The 16,343-nt window shown below is 36.2% G+C and overlaps 1 protein-coding gene across 5 annotated transcripts in view; it reads right to left on the bottom strand.

The window, feature by feature from the left end:
* The window catches only part of CPQ (carboxypeptidase Q), a 165,930-nt gene that overhangs the window by 93,717 nt on the left and 55,870 nt on the right, over positions 1-16,343 (bottom strand). For all 5 annotated transcript variants that reach the window (XM_026099835.2, XM_064507695.1, XM_064507696.1 and 2 more), the window contains one exon: positions 13,663-13,870. In XM_026099835.2, coding sequence (XP_025955620.2) covers positions 13,663-13,870 — 208 coding nt within the window. The remainder of the gene's footprint in view (positions 1-13,662; positions 13,871-16,343) is intronic.

Here is a 16,343-nt window from a genome sequence, read left to right on the forward strand (position 1 = left end):
CTTTTAATTCCAAACAAATGGGAGGAAGAGTAAAGACTATCCACACCACTTCAAAAAGGAAGTACAGTATTCCAGATGGCGCAGATTAAAAATCTGGGGGAAGGCTATTGATTTAAGATGATAGGATGTGAGGGGAGGGGAGCTAGAAATTTGGATCTCCACCAAGGCAGACTTAACAGTGAAGTGCATTATCTATCGTGTGGATATTGTTCTAATGGTGAAGGTTGTACCTCCAGGTGAGAGACTGAGATGGTAGGTCACATTACAGTATCTTGAATTCACATTTGCTTTGCTTTTGCAAATTTGTGATAGGTATGTTACATACAGAGTCTTTCTAGTCATCATAATTAAATACTTGTGTGCCATTTATTATGAATGTGAAAAAGAGACACAGAAATACTTCACTCCTTTGCTCACAGTTTGAATTAACTTTGTTTTCTGTGATACCATTTTCCTTATTTTTTATTCTTTTTAAAAGAGCATTAAACAAAGAATATAAGAAAACTGAAAAAAGGCTAGTGACTTTTGGATCCCTTTTCAAATTTTCAAAGACAGGCGGTCCTTTAAATGCATGTATTATCTCTGAAACATTTTAGTTTTATCATTATTTTTAATATCGATCTTATATATTGATACACATCTAATGAATTCCAATTTCATCTGCAGAACAAAATCTTTAAAGATGCTTGTTTGTTAAATCTGCAACAGAAAATTATTTTTTTTAAAGGCAAAGGGTTGATATTATAATAAATCTATATCTGAGACACCACAGAGAAAACAAAGAGAGCTCTGAAAAACAGTAGGAGTTATTCACAAGAATATCCAGAGAACCTCAGATAAACTGAGATATTTTAGTTACTAATTCAGTAGGTCAATTCTAAAGCAATTACACAGGTATTATGCTAACTGTTTAAGATAAATAATTTGTGTGGATTATCATTTGATAGCGTTTATAAAAATTGCAGCGGGTTTACCAGGGGAGAGGGGGACAAAAATGACTCCTACTCTCCACCACAGGAGACACATGCTTTGAGTTACATGATGGGAAAGACAGCTGCTGCCACTATAGTCATATTCCAGGTCAGTATCATCCAAACAGCAACAAAGTCTAAAGTCCTTGATGCTATCTTTATTCATCACATGCAACAAAGCTCTTGATCTTTAGTTCCACATGGTTCAACACTCCAACTTTAAATTGGTATTAACAACTATAACTCTCATTATAATTAAATTATGTGATTTGGGTAGAGAAAAAGAAAAAAGCAACAGTTTGCTTCAAAGATTCTACAAGAGATTTTAAAGTGATCAAAGAAACAAAATTATTGAAAATATCCTAGTACCTTTCTGCAATCACTCTAAGAGAAGAAACCCTTATCTATTCCCAAAAGATACACATTTAAATGAAAATGCAGTTACAGACAAAGAAGATTCCTTAAAAATACTGAACTTGTATTTACATCCAACCCAGCAGCTTCAAGAGTTTCAATGTCACTGGATTTAAGCAGCTAAAATTATTGCAATCTATCTGCTCTTTCCTCAACGTTTTGGTGGCTTAGGAAGAACATGCATTAAGTGATTCTCAGTTCAGCAAGGAAAGGTTTTGTTGCAGCGGGTGAAGGGGTTGTTGTTGTTATTTTTAAGATACATAGCCTTTCCCAATTAAGGAAGAAGTTTCCTGTTAGAAAACAAAACTGAATTTTCCTTGTGCTTTCAACGTAAACTCAGATTCCTTTCACAAAATCTAACTTAGCAATGAGTGATTTAATTTGACAGACATGCAAAGTGGATCTTAAATAGCTAACATTCACGCTTCATGGTAGCGCAGAATCCTATGCTTACAGGTCACAAGAGGAGCTTTAAATGTGCTGCACAGATAATTAGAAAAACAAAGCCATCTCTTCAGTGCACAGGCTTTTGAAAGAAACTTCAGAAACTGCAGCAATTACAGCATGAGAATGATCAGACACTCTTTCAGCAGCCTGAGCTTTCTGCACTCACAAAAGATTGCCTAGATGCCTCCTCTCCTCTCCAAACAAACATCTACTTCAAATGCCACCCTTCAACCTCTCAGTTCGTGGATTTGCCTAAAACATGCTCGCTCACATGGCAGGACAGCTCTTCCAAGCAAAAGCTGGTTGTCATCACATTACTTTTGTGCCACAATTCCTTTCTTCTTACTGTGCCTGTTTAGTCCTGAGTGCTTCACAACTGTTTTCAGCAGATATGGCAAGGTCCCTGCATGGCCCATCCTACCAGAGGCTTCAGTCTCTCCTCTTTCAGTGACCTGACAATCATGACAATTTCACAGAATCATACAACATTAAAGCATAAAGTGATCTTACAAAATCATTGAGTTGAACTCCATTGCATGGAGTCAAGATCAAGCATACTTTAAAGAAACATCTCACTGCAATGGCCTACTTAGTTCCCAGAAGCTTTCGACACATCAGGTTCTATAACCTTCCTACACAACGCTTCCTCACACTACTATCAATGAATTTTTTCCTATTTTCTGTGATATAAACTCATTTCTTATCCTCCTCGTCTACCCAGGAAAGAACAATTTAGACTATTCTCCTTATAGCAGCCTCTTATACACCAAAGTACCTCAGTTTTCTCTCTTCTGAACTACATAAGACCCGATTTTTCAACCTTTCCTCACATGCTATCATTTCTGAACCTCATTTCTCTACTCTAGACTCTAATTGGTTTACATCTTGAAATGTGGCATCCAAAACTGCACCAGAAGTCTTCACCTGGAGGAAACACTCCACAGTGCCAAAACTTGCAGAATAAACAAACTACCTTCCATGTCTACCATATAACACATCCATGGAATGTATTCCTAATACTATTCCCTTTTTATGCAATGGAACTGCATTACTGACTCGTTGGTCTGTGCTATATGATATCCCCTGCAACTCTTTTTCATTTACTTTGTCCAGCACAGCAGATACTTCCCTGTTTGTATTTGTACATTCAATTTCTTCTTCCTAAAGACAAGTATATCGTATTTCAAATTGTTGAATATTGCTCATTTTAATTCGTCAATATTATTCTGAATCTTTGTCCTGTCCTCCAAAATATTTAATACTTCATCTTTGTGGTCTTGGCAAACTTGTATCACATTCTCTATTCCCTCACCTTGTTCCAGAACCACCAGCATCAGATCACCCTCAAGGGAGACCTAGAACATCCCCTGACTTTTAATTCACAGAACAGAATTTGAAAAAAAGACATCTGTCACAGATAAATGGAAATGCAAGTAATCTGAGCCTTAGCCTTTGTTTACTTTGTGCAACCAATAATGTCATCCATTCTGACAGGCTTGTTTGCTGTTTGGGGGTGGGGGGAAGGGAGGAGTTTGTTTTAATGTTGCTTTCTAACATGAAATGTTACAAACATGTAACAAAGACCACGTATAATATATTTTGATATAATCCAGAACATCACTATCACAAATTTTGTTAAAAAAAAAAACTACCAAAGCCAAGGCTTATTTATATTTATTTATATTTAGCTGTAGCTCTTTCCTGAAATTCAGCATTTAAATTTGTCTAGGCAATGTTAAATTAAATTACCAAATTAATCAATGAAAAAGTAAATGCACCATACTCAGTGGGTAAGGGTGTAATCCAATTATTTTTTCTAATTTATTTGAAAGTTGGAAACTCTAATCAAGGAGAAAAAAAAAAAAAAGATCTCCAGCCTGTGTCTTGCTATAAATAGGGTTATTAACTGTAGCCTATTTATATGCACAGTATAACAGCTGCAGATTTCCAGTAAGATTGCAGAACATGCATTAAGAGACGGTCAAATAAAGCACCTCCTGAACATTATTCCAGTTAAATTAATAGCTCCTTGGAACACTTCAGCACATAAACTGAGGTGAGTGGACTTCAAGCAGAAGTGGAGAATATAGATCCAAGACAACAAAATCTCTGAATTCAGGTTTACAATGTCAAGGAACAAAATCATACAAGGAGAATAGGCCACCAGATGCAGTATCTGCTCATAAGACAAGACAGAGAGGAACATGCTTGTCAACAGTTCAAGATCTTGTTTTTCCTTCTCTTCACAAAGAATAACTTTATCTCAGGTCCTCTACCTTATTATTTGAAAGGAGGAAAAAGGGGAGGAGGGGAAGGAATTCACATTTTAAAAAATATCTCATGCTCAGGTTATCTAAAAGTTTAGTAATCATTCTGTTGCCAAGAAGCTGGATGACAGATATTTCCCATTTCAAATAGCAGAATATGCTCTACCATGGTGAACTGCACACCACAGAAGGTGGTGTCCTAAAACTATATTTATAGCTTACAGCAACAAATTCCATTAGAGTAAAGCAATATTATTTCATGAAATACTTTCTCCTACAAGCAGCACATTAAACTTGGCACATGCAGAGGATGAGAAAAATCTTTGTCCAGTTGACATGACTGAAAGCAGAAGTTAAGCACAACAACAATTAGACCAGGCACACAATTAAAAGAAATTCCAGAATTCTAAATGATACAGAAGTACTGATACAAGATTACGATTTTTCCCTATTGAGCTAAAATATTTAAAACACAAGGAAAATTCTACTTCTAATTACTTTTATGCGCCCTAGGAAAAAGTGTTGATTCAGTGCAATTTCTAAAGCAATATGGTCTACAGACTAGTATTTCATCTGACATCATGATATGACTTCATTCTCAACCCTGTATATGATTTTATATATATATAATTAGATGAAATGGGACAGAGAGATTTTCTTTGAATAAACAGGACATTATATACTGTTTTAAGACTAATATTTCACAATGATGGCTGTAAATTCAAACACTGTGATAGAAATCAGATGCCAAAGGACTGTGTAACTACCAGAAGAATATATGGTTTAGTCTATTTTTGTTCAAATTTGTAAAACAGTCTATGGAATAAACAGAATAAAATTATTATGAAAAGCAAATGCAGACTGTGAGAGACACACTTTTCAGCATGTCTGAAGAAGTATACCTACAGAACCTGCACTGCAAAATACATTTTCTGGTAAAGACCCTATAACATGCCTTTTTTGTTTGCACCTTCAATAAAAAGTGTAAGAAAGAAGTAGAAGGAAAGATGGAAATTTATTTTGTATTTAAAAAATAAAATCAGAGCAGTACTCTTTGTTTTAGCTGTTTTTTTCATTAATTCATATGCTTACAGATCCATTTCCAGTTTATACATCCTCCCTGTAGGATCTCAATCCTGAACACACAGAACAGTTTACTGGTCTGACTGGTTCCTGGTCCTATTGAATGGAGTCAACCATGTGAAGCAGGAATTTGTCCAAAATTTCCATCTACCTGATGCAATGAATTAAAACTATATTTTTGCACAATGAAGTTCTACATAACTTACATACTATATCAAGACAAATAATTGTTAGTGTAAGTATTGATAATTCTTGAGAAAGTCTATAAACAAAACTCAATCCTTTATCTAATTAAGATTAAGATTTATGCCTGCCAACATTACAAGATCCTTAACATTTTATCGATGATCATTATGGACAAATTATATTGGTATAATGTGCTTTATAGTTTATTTTGCTTGGTTGAACCACAATAAATAATTTTGCATTATTATGAATACATTCACGATACAGCTACAGTGGCAAAGTAAAAGTTCTTTACAGTCTCAGAAGCCCAGAGGATCCCTTTTAGGCTGACAAAAATGTAAGGAAAACTGCACAAAAACCCAAGAATGAATGATACCAAAGTTTTATCATACTAATGAAGCAAGAGGAGGAGTTGACACTAATCCTCTTAAAGACCACAGCACCTGAGATCAATTCATCATTTTCACCACCTCTCCTTGCTCCTTGCTCTCATAAAGCTGAAACGTGATGCATGAAATTCTAGTAAGTGCATTTAGAGTAAATGGAGTCTACCCACAATTCAGCAGCTTGTTTGATGTTTCTCAATATTACCTTCTTTCTGCCCCCCAAAACTACAAACTCTGCTATAAACTTTAGTTATCATTTCTCTCAGCTGCTGCAATCACACATTTCTCTAAGTGTCACACCTCTACTGCTCTGCTTCTATGCAATTGAACCACTGCTCTCGATATTTCCTTGTGACGGATCAGACCAAGTTCTTTCCCCTTTTGGTCTCAGCCCCTGCCTAAACGTTTTAGATCTCTTTTCTTTTAGCATTTCCCCTTCACTCCATTAACAATGTTAGCTCCCTCCACTATGTAAAATCTCACTGTCAGATCTTCTTCCACATTGGACGCATGTGTTGGAACCTCTGAATCTATGCAGGAGAGATCTCTCCATTCAACCTACACACTCTTAAAGATGCAGTTTACCATAGACTTGCATGGAAAAGGATGGATATTTTCTTAAACACTCCAAATTAGCTATTTTCCTCTGGTTCTCCCACTGCATTTTATCTGTCTGCACTCGTCTCCTGGACTGCACACTCACGAGGACAACAACTGTCTTGGTAGTTCTCCTTCTGGTTGTGTGGGGCCAAGGATATCGTTGGCACCTAACAAATATAAACATATTACTACAGCTATCTGACGAGTTCTGTAGTGAATGGATGCTTTTAAACTAAGCCTTGACACTTGGCACTAGCATTTCTGGCATCTACTTACTCACAGTGGAAAGTATGATATACTTTCCCTCCTCCTTCCCCCTCCACAATGTGGTTTTCTACTTCATGCCTCAGGCAAGTGTTACACCTGCCAAACCCAGGGCTACCTTTCACATACTCTTGCATATTAGAATGCAAGAGAGATCTAGTGTAATTTTATAAGATAACATTTTAATGCAGAGAAAAAAGCTTACACAATCATTCTATAGAATGTAAATTATTACTGAAACAAAATGCTACAGTAATTCTCTAAACTGTTGTAGGGGAGTAGAGACAATGGAATGGGTGGGAAGAAAAAAATACTACAGTACATCTGCTTATACTCACATAATCAAAAGGACTACAAAACTGTGTGCTGCTTAGATAAATTTGCTGGCCAATAGAACAAGAACCCTAAATGTTACATCTTAAGTTCTAGGATCACTGTTTAATTGGTTGCAGTTTTGGAAGTGGAAGAGATAAAAATTCATTTAAACATTCTGAAGAGTAGTGCACAGAGCTAAGGTCTAACAAGTAGCTTTTGGCAGATATCAGACTGGATTCAAAAAGTAAGAAAGAGATGAGGTAAGCTGTTGGCTTAACTGTATATGCTGATAAATATGCCCAAGCTCAAGTGTAAAACCAGAAAGCATGCAATCTGAGCTTAGATCAAGAGAATCCAAATGAAACACGTAGCACAGTGACAGCAGCGCTCAATTTAACTCCTCCAGACTCCACCTGACTCTAGTGAGGAAGGTCACTAAGATGTCCTCATCCCTTGTTACTGGAATTGCAATAACCTAGAATACAACCAGTTGACAGCAAACAATTTGAGTTAGCACATTTTAAGAAGGTCTGCCCTCTCTAGAGACCAGATGTTGAAGGCAACTAAAGCTAACACATTTTCCCTCATATCAGAATAGCTCATATGCACTCACAGTTACTGTGTTTCAGCTGGGGAGAGGAGCATCCTTTTAAAGATCTGCTGACTTGCTTGCACCCACTGGAGCACATCCCTTGATTCTGCTCTTGTATCACCAACCTGAGAGACATAGGAATTTCAGATCTCTTGCAGATCAGCAGAGATTGCTGCTGGCCAGGCCCTTTATCCCATTCTCAATGCTGGCTTGTGCCAACAAAAAGTTTTCAACAAAAATTCTCAACTGCACATATAGATACAGCCTCATCATATTCATAACATCTGAACATTACAAAGGCCATACTACCATGATTAATCTGATTTGTGTACCATCCAGCAAAAATATTTCAGAAAAATCATTTTTAAATTAAAGCTGTTTTGAATCTTCCTTCCATACGTACCCATTCTCTCATTCCATCAATATTTCAGACACACAAACATTTTAAGCAGAACAATGCTTTTTAACTGTTGCCCCTTAGCAACATCAACCATATATATAAAAATCATTTGTAAGATGTATGTGTTGTATAAAGGCACTGAGTCTTCCAAAAATCATGTCTATTTAAAGACTTACTGGTCATTCAGAATTGCAAGGCAAACTGTGCCCAGGCTCTACCCAGAATAACTAGTTAAACACTTTCAGACAGTTCTTGGGTTTTAAATGGACAATTCAAGTTTTGTAAGATTTGTTAAGCTCTACACCACAAAATTCAGTATGCACGTTAGACTTAAAACTGGGTAGACCTGCTAGCAGTTTGGAAAAAGCATTTTTTAAATGGTCAGGTTATAAAGAAGAATTTTCCCGCCTATCACTTTCTTAATATCTTGACTGTTTTCACCATGACAAGACTTTTGTCTAAGAACAAATGATGATATTATTGCCACTCCCTCAAGGCGCACTATAAAAGCAAGCCTTCCAAGTACAAAGCTCCATTACTAATAACACACACACACACACACACACACACACACACACACACACACACACACACACACACAGAGGGAGTACTACTTCTTTCAGCAATAACTGACACAAGCGAAAGCTTCTGAAGAAATGATTTCCTAACAATGTTAACATTTCTTCTTCACCCCTTCTCTTGTTTCTTCTTTACGCTTTCTCCTCCTCCTTTCCCATCAGTCACTATTATGAAGCAACAGGCTGGCACTTTGGAAAGCGCCATCTCCATAATCATCTGTCAAATTCTTGGGGGAGCTAGAGACAAGCATCAGTCTAGTCAGAGCAGACAGGCTCACAGAAGTGCACTTATAAACACTTCAGCATTTTGGAATGACCAAAATACAAGGCTCATGGAGAAAACGTGATAATGGAGCCACAGTTTGATGGCACCACACTCTTAAAACATCTCTGCTCAAAGCTCTGTTGTATGCATGATTTAGTTTGAGCAAAGGGATATCTGGAAGCCACATCAAAGGGCTAATGGATAGACATTTTGTTAACATATGTAGAACTGATGCCAGGCCATAAAACAACATTGTATTGAGTATTACACATCTTCAGAGAAGTTTTTTTTCTTTCTTTTTTTTTTTTTTGGTCTACAAATCATTTCTTTCCTTATGTACATGAGTGTCTAACAGACTCAGAAGCCTAGACATTTTTCATGTTCTCTTGCTCCCTAGAGTTTTGCCCAGTATCACAAATTCCAAGACAGGGACAATTTTTGAAATTGGGAAAAGAAGAGAAATGAAAAAGTAAATAAACTGCTATTTCCTTTGTAGAGCAGCTTCTGTTACATCAATCTAGGATTGGTAAGGAACTTCACAATCTATTACCTTAGCATCTCTGTTTCTCAGGTCATTCCTAGGATTGCAGCCTTTAAAGTCCTGTTCAAACGTGGCTCAGAACACATTCTTTTATGTCTGTGGCTTTCAAATTAGAGCCACTTTTCAAATGGTACATTTTGTAGATATGTACTCTATAAACAGGAGGCAAAAGAAGCACTGTAGAATGAATTTTTGGAACAGCTATTCATGGTTCTAAAAAAGCCACTTATAAGCCCCTTCTTTTGTTTTCTACAGTATTTATGCTAGAATAATGAGCAACCATTAAGTTTATGTACTTTCTAGTGCACTTAGGAAACAGTTTTCCCACCACTTATTAACTGAAAGATAAGTAAAAGAGCACTGCACACCAAGAAATACACACTATGGAAAAATACTGAAAGTTAGGATTATAGAAGAGTTATATTGCTATCCACTTTGATACCTTTTCAATTAATCTAAAATTCTGTGGTTCCATATTTAGCACATTAGGTACACTGAAGCCAGACTAACAATAAACAGTCACTATTTATAGTATTTGCTTGGAAATGGGAATGGTTGCTTCTGCATTTTAAGACCAGTCATGTTACACCTATATTAATATGAAAAGACAAACACATTTTACTGCCAGCTCTGTCTGAATTTCAAATGGAAACCACATTAGTTAATTTGTGAATTTCTTAGCCAGTCAGTCTTCAACATAAACTCACACAGTTTATCTAAAACATCTCACCAATACACAATATAATACAAAAGGATGCTAACAAAAATGTTCCTCGTTCAATAGTGTACTTCAAAAACTCCTTCTCCAAAATAAACACAGGAATGGACTGCAAATGTCTCCCATCAGCGACAGCCTGGAACTCAGCAGGTTCCAGTACCATTTGTTTTCATTTCACAAGCTGTTTGGTTACAATAACATTGTCAGGACGCATGCAGACCTAAATAGGAGGCTTTCCATCCTCACAGCTGTCCTAAGAACAGTGAGGATTTGACCTCAGGCTCCGGGAGGCCGTGAGGACATCAAGTCATAGCATGTTTGGTCCCACTGCTTCCAATGGATTTACATGAAGAGCTTGACCCTGAACTCAGTATCCTACCAGCACAAGCTCACCTCCTCTGGGCACTTACTGCGATTCAGGCTTCTGCAGCCACTAAATGAGGACCTCAGGATTTACAGTGAGCATGGTGGATGAGCCTGATGCCAGGACTGGGCTCAGAATAATACAGTCATGCCTGCTTTGACACAAACAGGACTACTGCCTGGGAAGAGTAGCACTTTCCTAACTTACAAGGGACAACACAAGGATAAATAGAATACAGACATTTGTGAAACACCAAACTAATACAGACACTGACAGCATGATAAAATCAATATACCTTTTCTGTTCAGATGCTTTCTACAACACTTAAGAACTTAATAGCACAAAGCTGCAACTTACAGTGCATTTCAAAGTATCTTTGTCTTAGTTGGAGCAATTGATGCTAAACCATCTGCTTACTGCTACTGGCTGCCCAAACAGAAGGGAAAATCAGAACAGAAACTTGAAGTATCAGTGGGTTAACTTTTCAGAAGTAACAACGTGCCTTGAGTGCAGAGGTTCCTCAGAAAGCAATAGCACATCTGCGCCCAAGTCACATCACTGCACGAACACATTCCTGAGTGCTTGATGTTTCCAAAAGCAGTAATTATACCTTTTTAATTGCTTTAAGTTATTCAGAAATTTAAATAGGTTAAAGTTAAGCATAGGTGCCTAAATAAAAGTTTGCAAGTTTGACAGTTTTGAGTATCAGTTTTCATGCTTCCAAACACTTTTTGCAACAAAAGCATTTATTGCAGGACTTTTAAGAACACTAAGTCTAAAACACAGCAAACCTTCAGGAAAATAAGTCAAAAGTGTTTCAATTGCTCTATTTTCTATCTGTTTTCAGCAATGTTTTCCTAGTTTTATTTCAAATATATTGTCCATTGCTATATGCAAGTATCCACACAAAACACTTGGAAAAATGGCTTAAAAAGGAGGCATTGAACTGAACATTCTGCAAGAACGGTAAAATCGGAAAAATAACCTGATTATAAACAGCATTAAAAATTTTCCCCTTTAATAGATTTTCATAACAATATTTAACATTGCTGTAACAGATATTTGTCTGAAAACTTCATGATTTCAGCTCTTGGTGACTGTTTTTAATAAATATGCTAAAAGCTCAGAAAAGGAAGCAATGAATTATTTACAAATGAAGCAGTATATTAAATTCTAGTCAATATATAGACAAATACCAACATTCCTAACATACAATTACATCTAGAACTAGATTCATTCTCATCAGACTTCTTCAGTATTCTACAGTGACCTTCACGTGCAATTAACTTTCAATTTTTTAACTTACAACTTGCTGCAATATCTGCTAAGTTGTATTTCACGGGGTCCAGCCTAATTTCAAGTTGTATTGCTTTTAGACCTTTGCAATAGCTATGCCACCCACTGTTGATTTCTCACTCAGAGTTCAGAGATCTAGATTTGCTTTTGTCTCAGTTCAAAACTTAAATTGAAATTCTGGCCAGTGAAAAGAGCACCTTTCTATTCCACTGGCTTTGTAATGCATTCCAAAACACTTTGGTCTAAAAGGCATTGTAAGAGTTTGGGTCTTCATTGTATTTTATTGCCTAAATAGTTAGATGGTTCCAATTTTTACCACAGTAACAAAGTCAAATTAGCATCCACTAAAGTTCCAAGAAGAACCGAGTACTAAAAAACTTAAACATTCATTTGTTTTATTTTTCTGTTTCTTGGTTACATTTTCAAAGTGTGTACGCTACCACTTCCATCAACATCAGCAGGGGGCTTGTGAATAAGTCTTTACTCAGTCTTTCAAAAAACTGAGCTTCTCAGTACAAGAAGTGAGGAGATCCCAAAGCATTTGTTACTGAAAAAAAACAGCAGGATAGCAAAGAGAAAACAAAATGCATGCATGCATCTTAGAGCACCTCTGAAGGTTACATTTGGACATTTTATAATCTGAGTTGCAATAATATAATTTCAAAATATACGAAACATGATTTAGGAAAGATAGCATATTAGCTGGTTAGAAGCACTGCTAAACATTCAGATGACAAAGAATTAAGTTAGCTGCACCCTAATTTAGAAATCAGGACATTGTCTTTAAATCAGTAATGATGCGTTTCCTGAAGCTAAATTCATAGCTGATGGCATATAAACCAATCAACCACAATGCTCTTTACTTTTTTCCTGCCCAGTGATCAAGCTTCTGGAAACGTATATTCATACCAAAACTGAGGATTTCTAGACATCATGAGTCAAAGCTACAAAACTTCCATCTCGGAACAGATAAAATCATTAAGAGCTATGCCTTATCTAAAGGACAGAGATAATCATTCATATTTTCCATTGAAGTTAGAAAACTACAATGTTTAAAAAAGAATCATGGCTCAGTAGATGTACTTTAGCAACAATTTCTGATGCTGCTGTAATTGAGGCTGCATCAGCATTTTCATGATACTATACAGCCAAAAAATCCATTCTGTGTTGCAAGCTGACATAAAAGACCTTTTACTAGGCACAAATCCTCCAGCACCACAAATTTGGTTTGTCTGATTTTAGACTGAGAAGTTGGAAGAAAAGAGAAAGCAGAAGAAAAATCTTAAAATGGAAACCATCAATTTGGATCAATTAGTGTTCAAAGTGAATTTGCAGCTACTTTTTAGCACAGATAATTTATTCCTGCAGTGATCTGCACAAGAAAAAGCACTTAAAAAATTAAATTGACAGCCTGTATTCACTTCTATATTTGAGGGAAAACGCGAACAATTTTTTCTAAACAGCAGAACCTGACTTAGACTGATCAAGGAACTACACACAGATTATTAACAGAACAATAAGCAAACTACAAGCACAAATCATTACGGTAACTATAAACTATAACCCACTACTTGTTTTTTAATAATTGTATTCATTGTAGTGCTAGGATTTTACCTCTGTTTACGTATGTGCTGCTTTGTAAGCCTATGCAGATGATGCTATTTAACGTGAGCTTTAAGTCAGGGAAACAAAAAAGAGGAGGTTAAATTGCATATACAATTTAGCTCAATTTCCTGTTCTTAGAACACAGTAATTCTTTTGGTCTTGTAAAACATGTCCCAGTACATCAAGACTGAGCCTGGTGGTTTCAAACCTGCTACCTGAAAAAGAATGGAAAGCCAAGATGTCTGGAATGTATAAGAAAAGATGACTAAGAGTTACGCATTTGAGGGATTTCTCAGGAAAGGATGTTCTTTGGATTTGTTTCTTTCATATCTTTTTAAGAGTAATTTTAACTTTGTATATTCTCACTCACCTGCTCTGGGTATTTGCTTCCAACTATCTCTGCCACAGTGTTAAAGGAACTAGAATCCGGATAGGTCTTGGCACCCATTTTCAGGTACACAACAATCTTCGTGCCCCGCAACGACATTCGTGACATCATTTCAGCATCTTCCACGGAGATGCAAGCAGTAGGAATCTGGGGTACACCTGGCTGGTAATTCTGCCACCCAGTATGTGGGCTGTAAAAAAGAATAATAAAAACTCAGTGTTAACAACTTAGCTCCTTAGGTTAATATAATCATCACAGAATTATTAAGAAGAACACCTTCATTACCAGCAGTGGCAGCCTGCCAGAAGGAACACATTCACTGTATTTAAAGAAATCTTCAACAGAATACCTTTCAAATGTTTTTATACTAATCAGCATATCTGATTACCGCACATTCTGTATATTTGGAAAGTTATGCTGCTTCAGCACTACTTAGGTCATTGTTATGCTTTTACATTACAACAGTCAATCCTCTAATACCATACTTCCTTCGCTACTGTATCAGGAAGAAAACCAATGGACACTCAATAAGTCAACAGTTCATAAAAACTGTTTTCTTTCCCCCATCCCATTAAAAATAAGTGACAAGTAATGAAATAAAAATTCTCTACTTCATCTATTTCAACATCAGCCCAGACATCAAAAACACATTTATTTTGAAGAGTGCTAGTATGAGAGACTTCAGGAAAAATAAGACAATAAGACCATGAACAAAATGTATGTTTCTTCTTTCTTAACACACATAAGATTTCAACCACTATCTGTAGATGAGAGAAAATTAAAAAAAAAAAAATCAGTAAATTCTACAGTAATCACCATTTTGCCACACTTTCCTCCACTTCAGTTCTTTACTAGTAATATCACTCAGAACAGAGGCAGAAGAAAGGAAGAACTACAAAGGGACATTTTTCAGTAGAAGCTCAGCGAGTAACAGAGACAATCAAGAAGAGCATATTCTTTGTCAAATGATATCAAATCCATTTGCTGTTTGAGAAGATTTATGTTTTCCAAAGGATGGCTGTTTCATTATGTTAGCAGGAGCGATGCTCTCCAAATGTAATCCACTGCTGTACAGTGGTAGACTAATTCCCACATTTTCTATAACTCATAAAGGTATGCAGGGAATGAGAGAAAATTTTTGATTCCCTCTAAAATTGCGTCTCTTCACTATGGGAACAGAATGACTTCCTGATGAATTGGATTCTACATTTTACATCACAGGATTCTTAAAAATTAAGGGACAAGTTCCTTAGCAGCATATTTGCCCTTTTGGCCATTATTTACATTATTTCTCATTTTCTATGTGCCTTGGTTGAGACCTTTGGATCAGATCTGCAAAAGTGCTGAGCACTACAGCTGCAGCTTAAGTCAGTGCTTTTAAAGTGAAGTTATATATAAAGCCAGATATATCAGGGGAAAAAACAGGTGGAAAAAAAAAAAAAAAGAAATAGTGATCTAGATTTATCCCAGAATTTGCAAATACTCCTGATATTAAATCATTCCTTGCCTTCATTTTCCACTTGTAAAACAGGAATTCGTTTCACAGATTGTGATGAGGACAGATTCTATGAACACTTGAGAACCATTCTGATACCCTGGAAATTGAGAACCATTTTGACTACCCTAGAAATTGACTGGTATACAACTAAAATTCCTAAATCATAAATAAGCTTAGAATTGCACATTGAAATATTAAGGTAAAATTATGAATGAGCAGGTCTTCAATACTACCCATCCTCTGCAGTAAAACTATAAGCTGAGATTTTACATCTCCTCCCTTATTTCTCCCCCATTGTTTCAGTTCTACTTTGTAATTCTCACCTTTCAAAGTCACTACTCAAGAAAGGCATTTCCAATATACATAAAATATTCACTCATATAGAGGCTTCCTCAGTCCTCTTATGAATATGCTATTTGCCTCAGTTACCAGGAAAATGCCTGGCAGTGAAATTTCCAAAGGAAATCTCTAAAGCTAGATTGCATTTTTACAGACTTATTACCCTATGAAGAAAGGCTGGAGTAGAAGCTTTCAAGACAGCTCATGGACATTCTTCACATCAGCTGTATACCATTTTCACAATTTTTTTGTTTCTATAACGGATCTCCTTTACAATTTTAATACTCTTTATAACTAGAGCAATACATGAAAATCTTCACCTATGAGCCTAATTGTGTAAAAATATGAGATTGCTACTGACAGTAAACAAAAATCCCCAAATACACTTTTTTGAGTCTTCTATACTGGAAAAACACACTTAAAATATTCCTAGAGGGCATGTGTTGAGCAGGAGGGGAGAAATCCTCCTTCCAGGGAAATAGATTAGATAAAATGGGAGAGATTATTCAGTTCTACTTCTATAAAATAATCAATTCTCATCTCAACAGTAACAAGACATAGGGTAATCAACAACAACCAGCAGAATAGATATGTAAGAAACATTCATTTGAAAAGAAAATACTAAAAATCAGTTATGGAGGTTTTCTGGAAGCTGCTTCAGAGTGCAGACAGATCTGTTTATTGGGTGGCAACAGTTTAAGAAGTTATTGCTCCCACTTGTTTACTACTGAACCTCACATGAAGGCTCATACCTCATGATCTTCTGCAGATCAGATGACCTGTGGCTCATCTTTGAAATAACAGAGTTATCCCATCCTGCACGACA

The sequence above is a fragment of the Dromaius novaehollandiae genome, chromosome 2 (assembly GCF_036370855.1).
Source record: "Dromaius novaehollandiae isolate bDroNov1 chromosome 2, bDroNov1.hap1, whole genome shotgun sequence".
NCBI classification, from domain to species: domain Eukaryota; kingdom Metazoa; phylum Chordata; class Aves; order Casuariiformes; family Dromaiidae; genus Dromaius; species Dromaius novaehollandiae.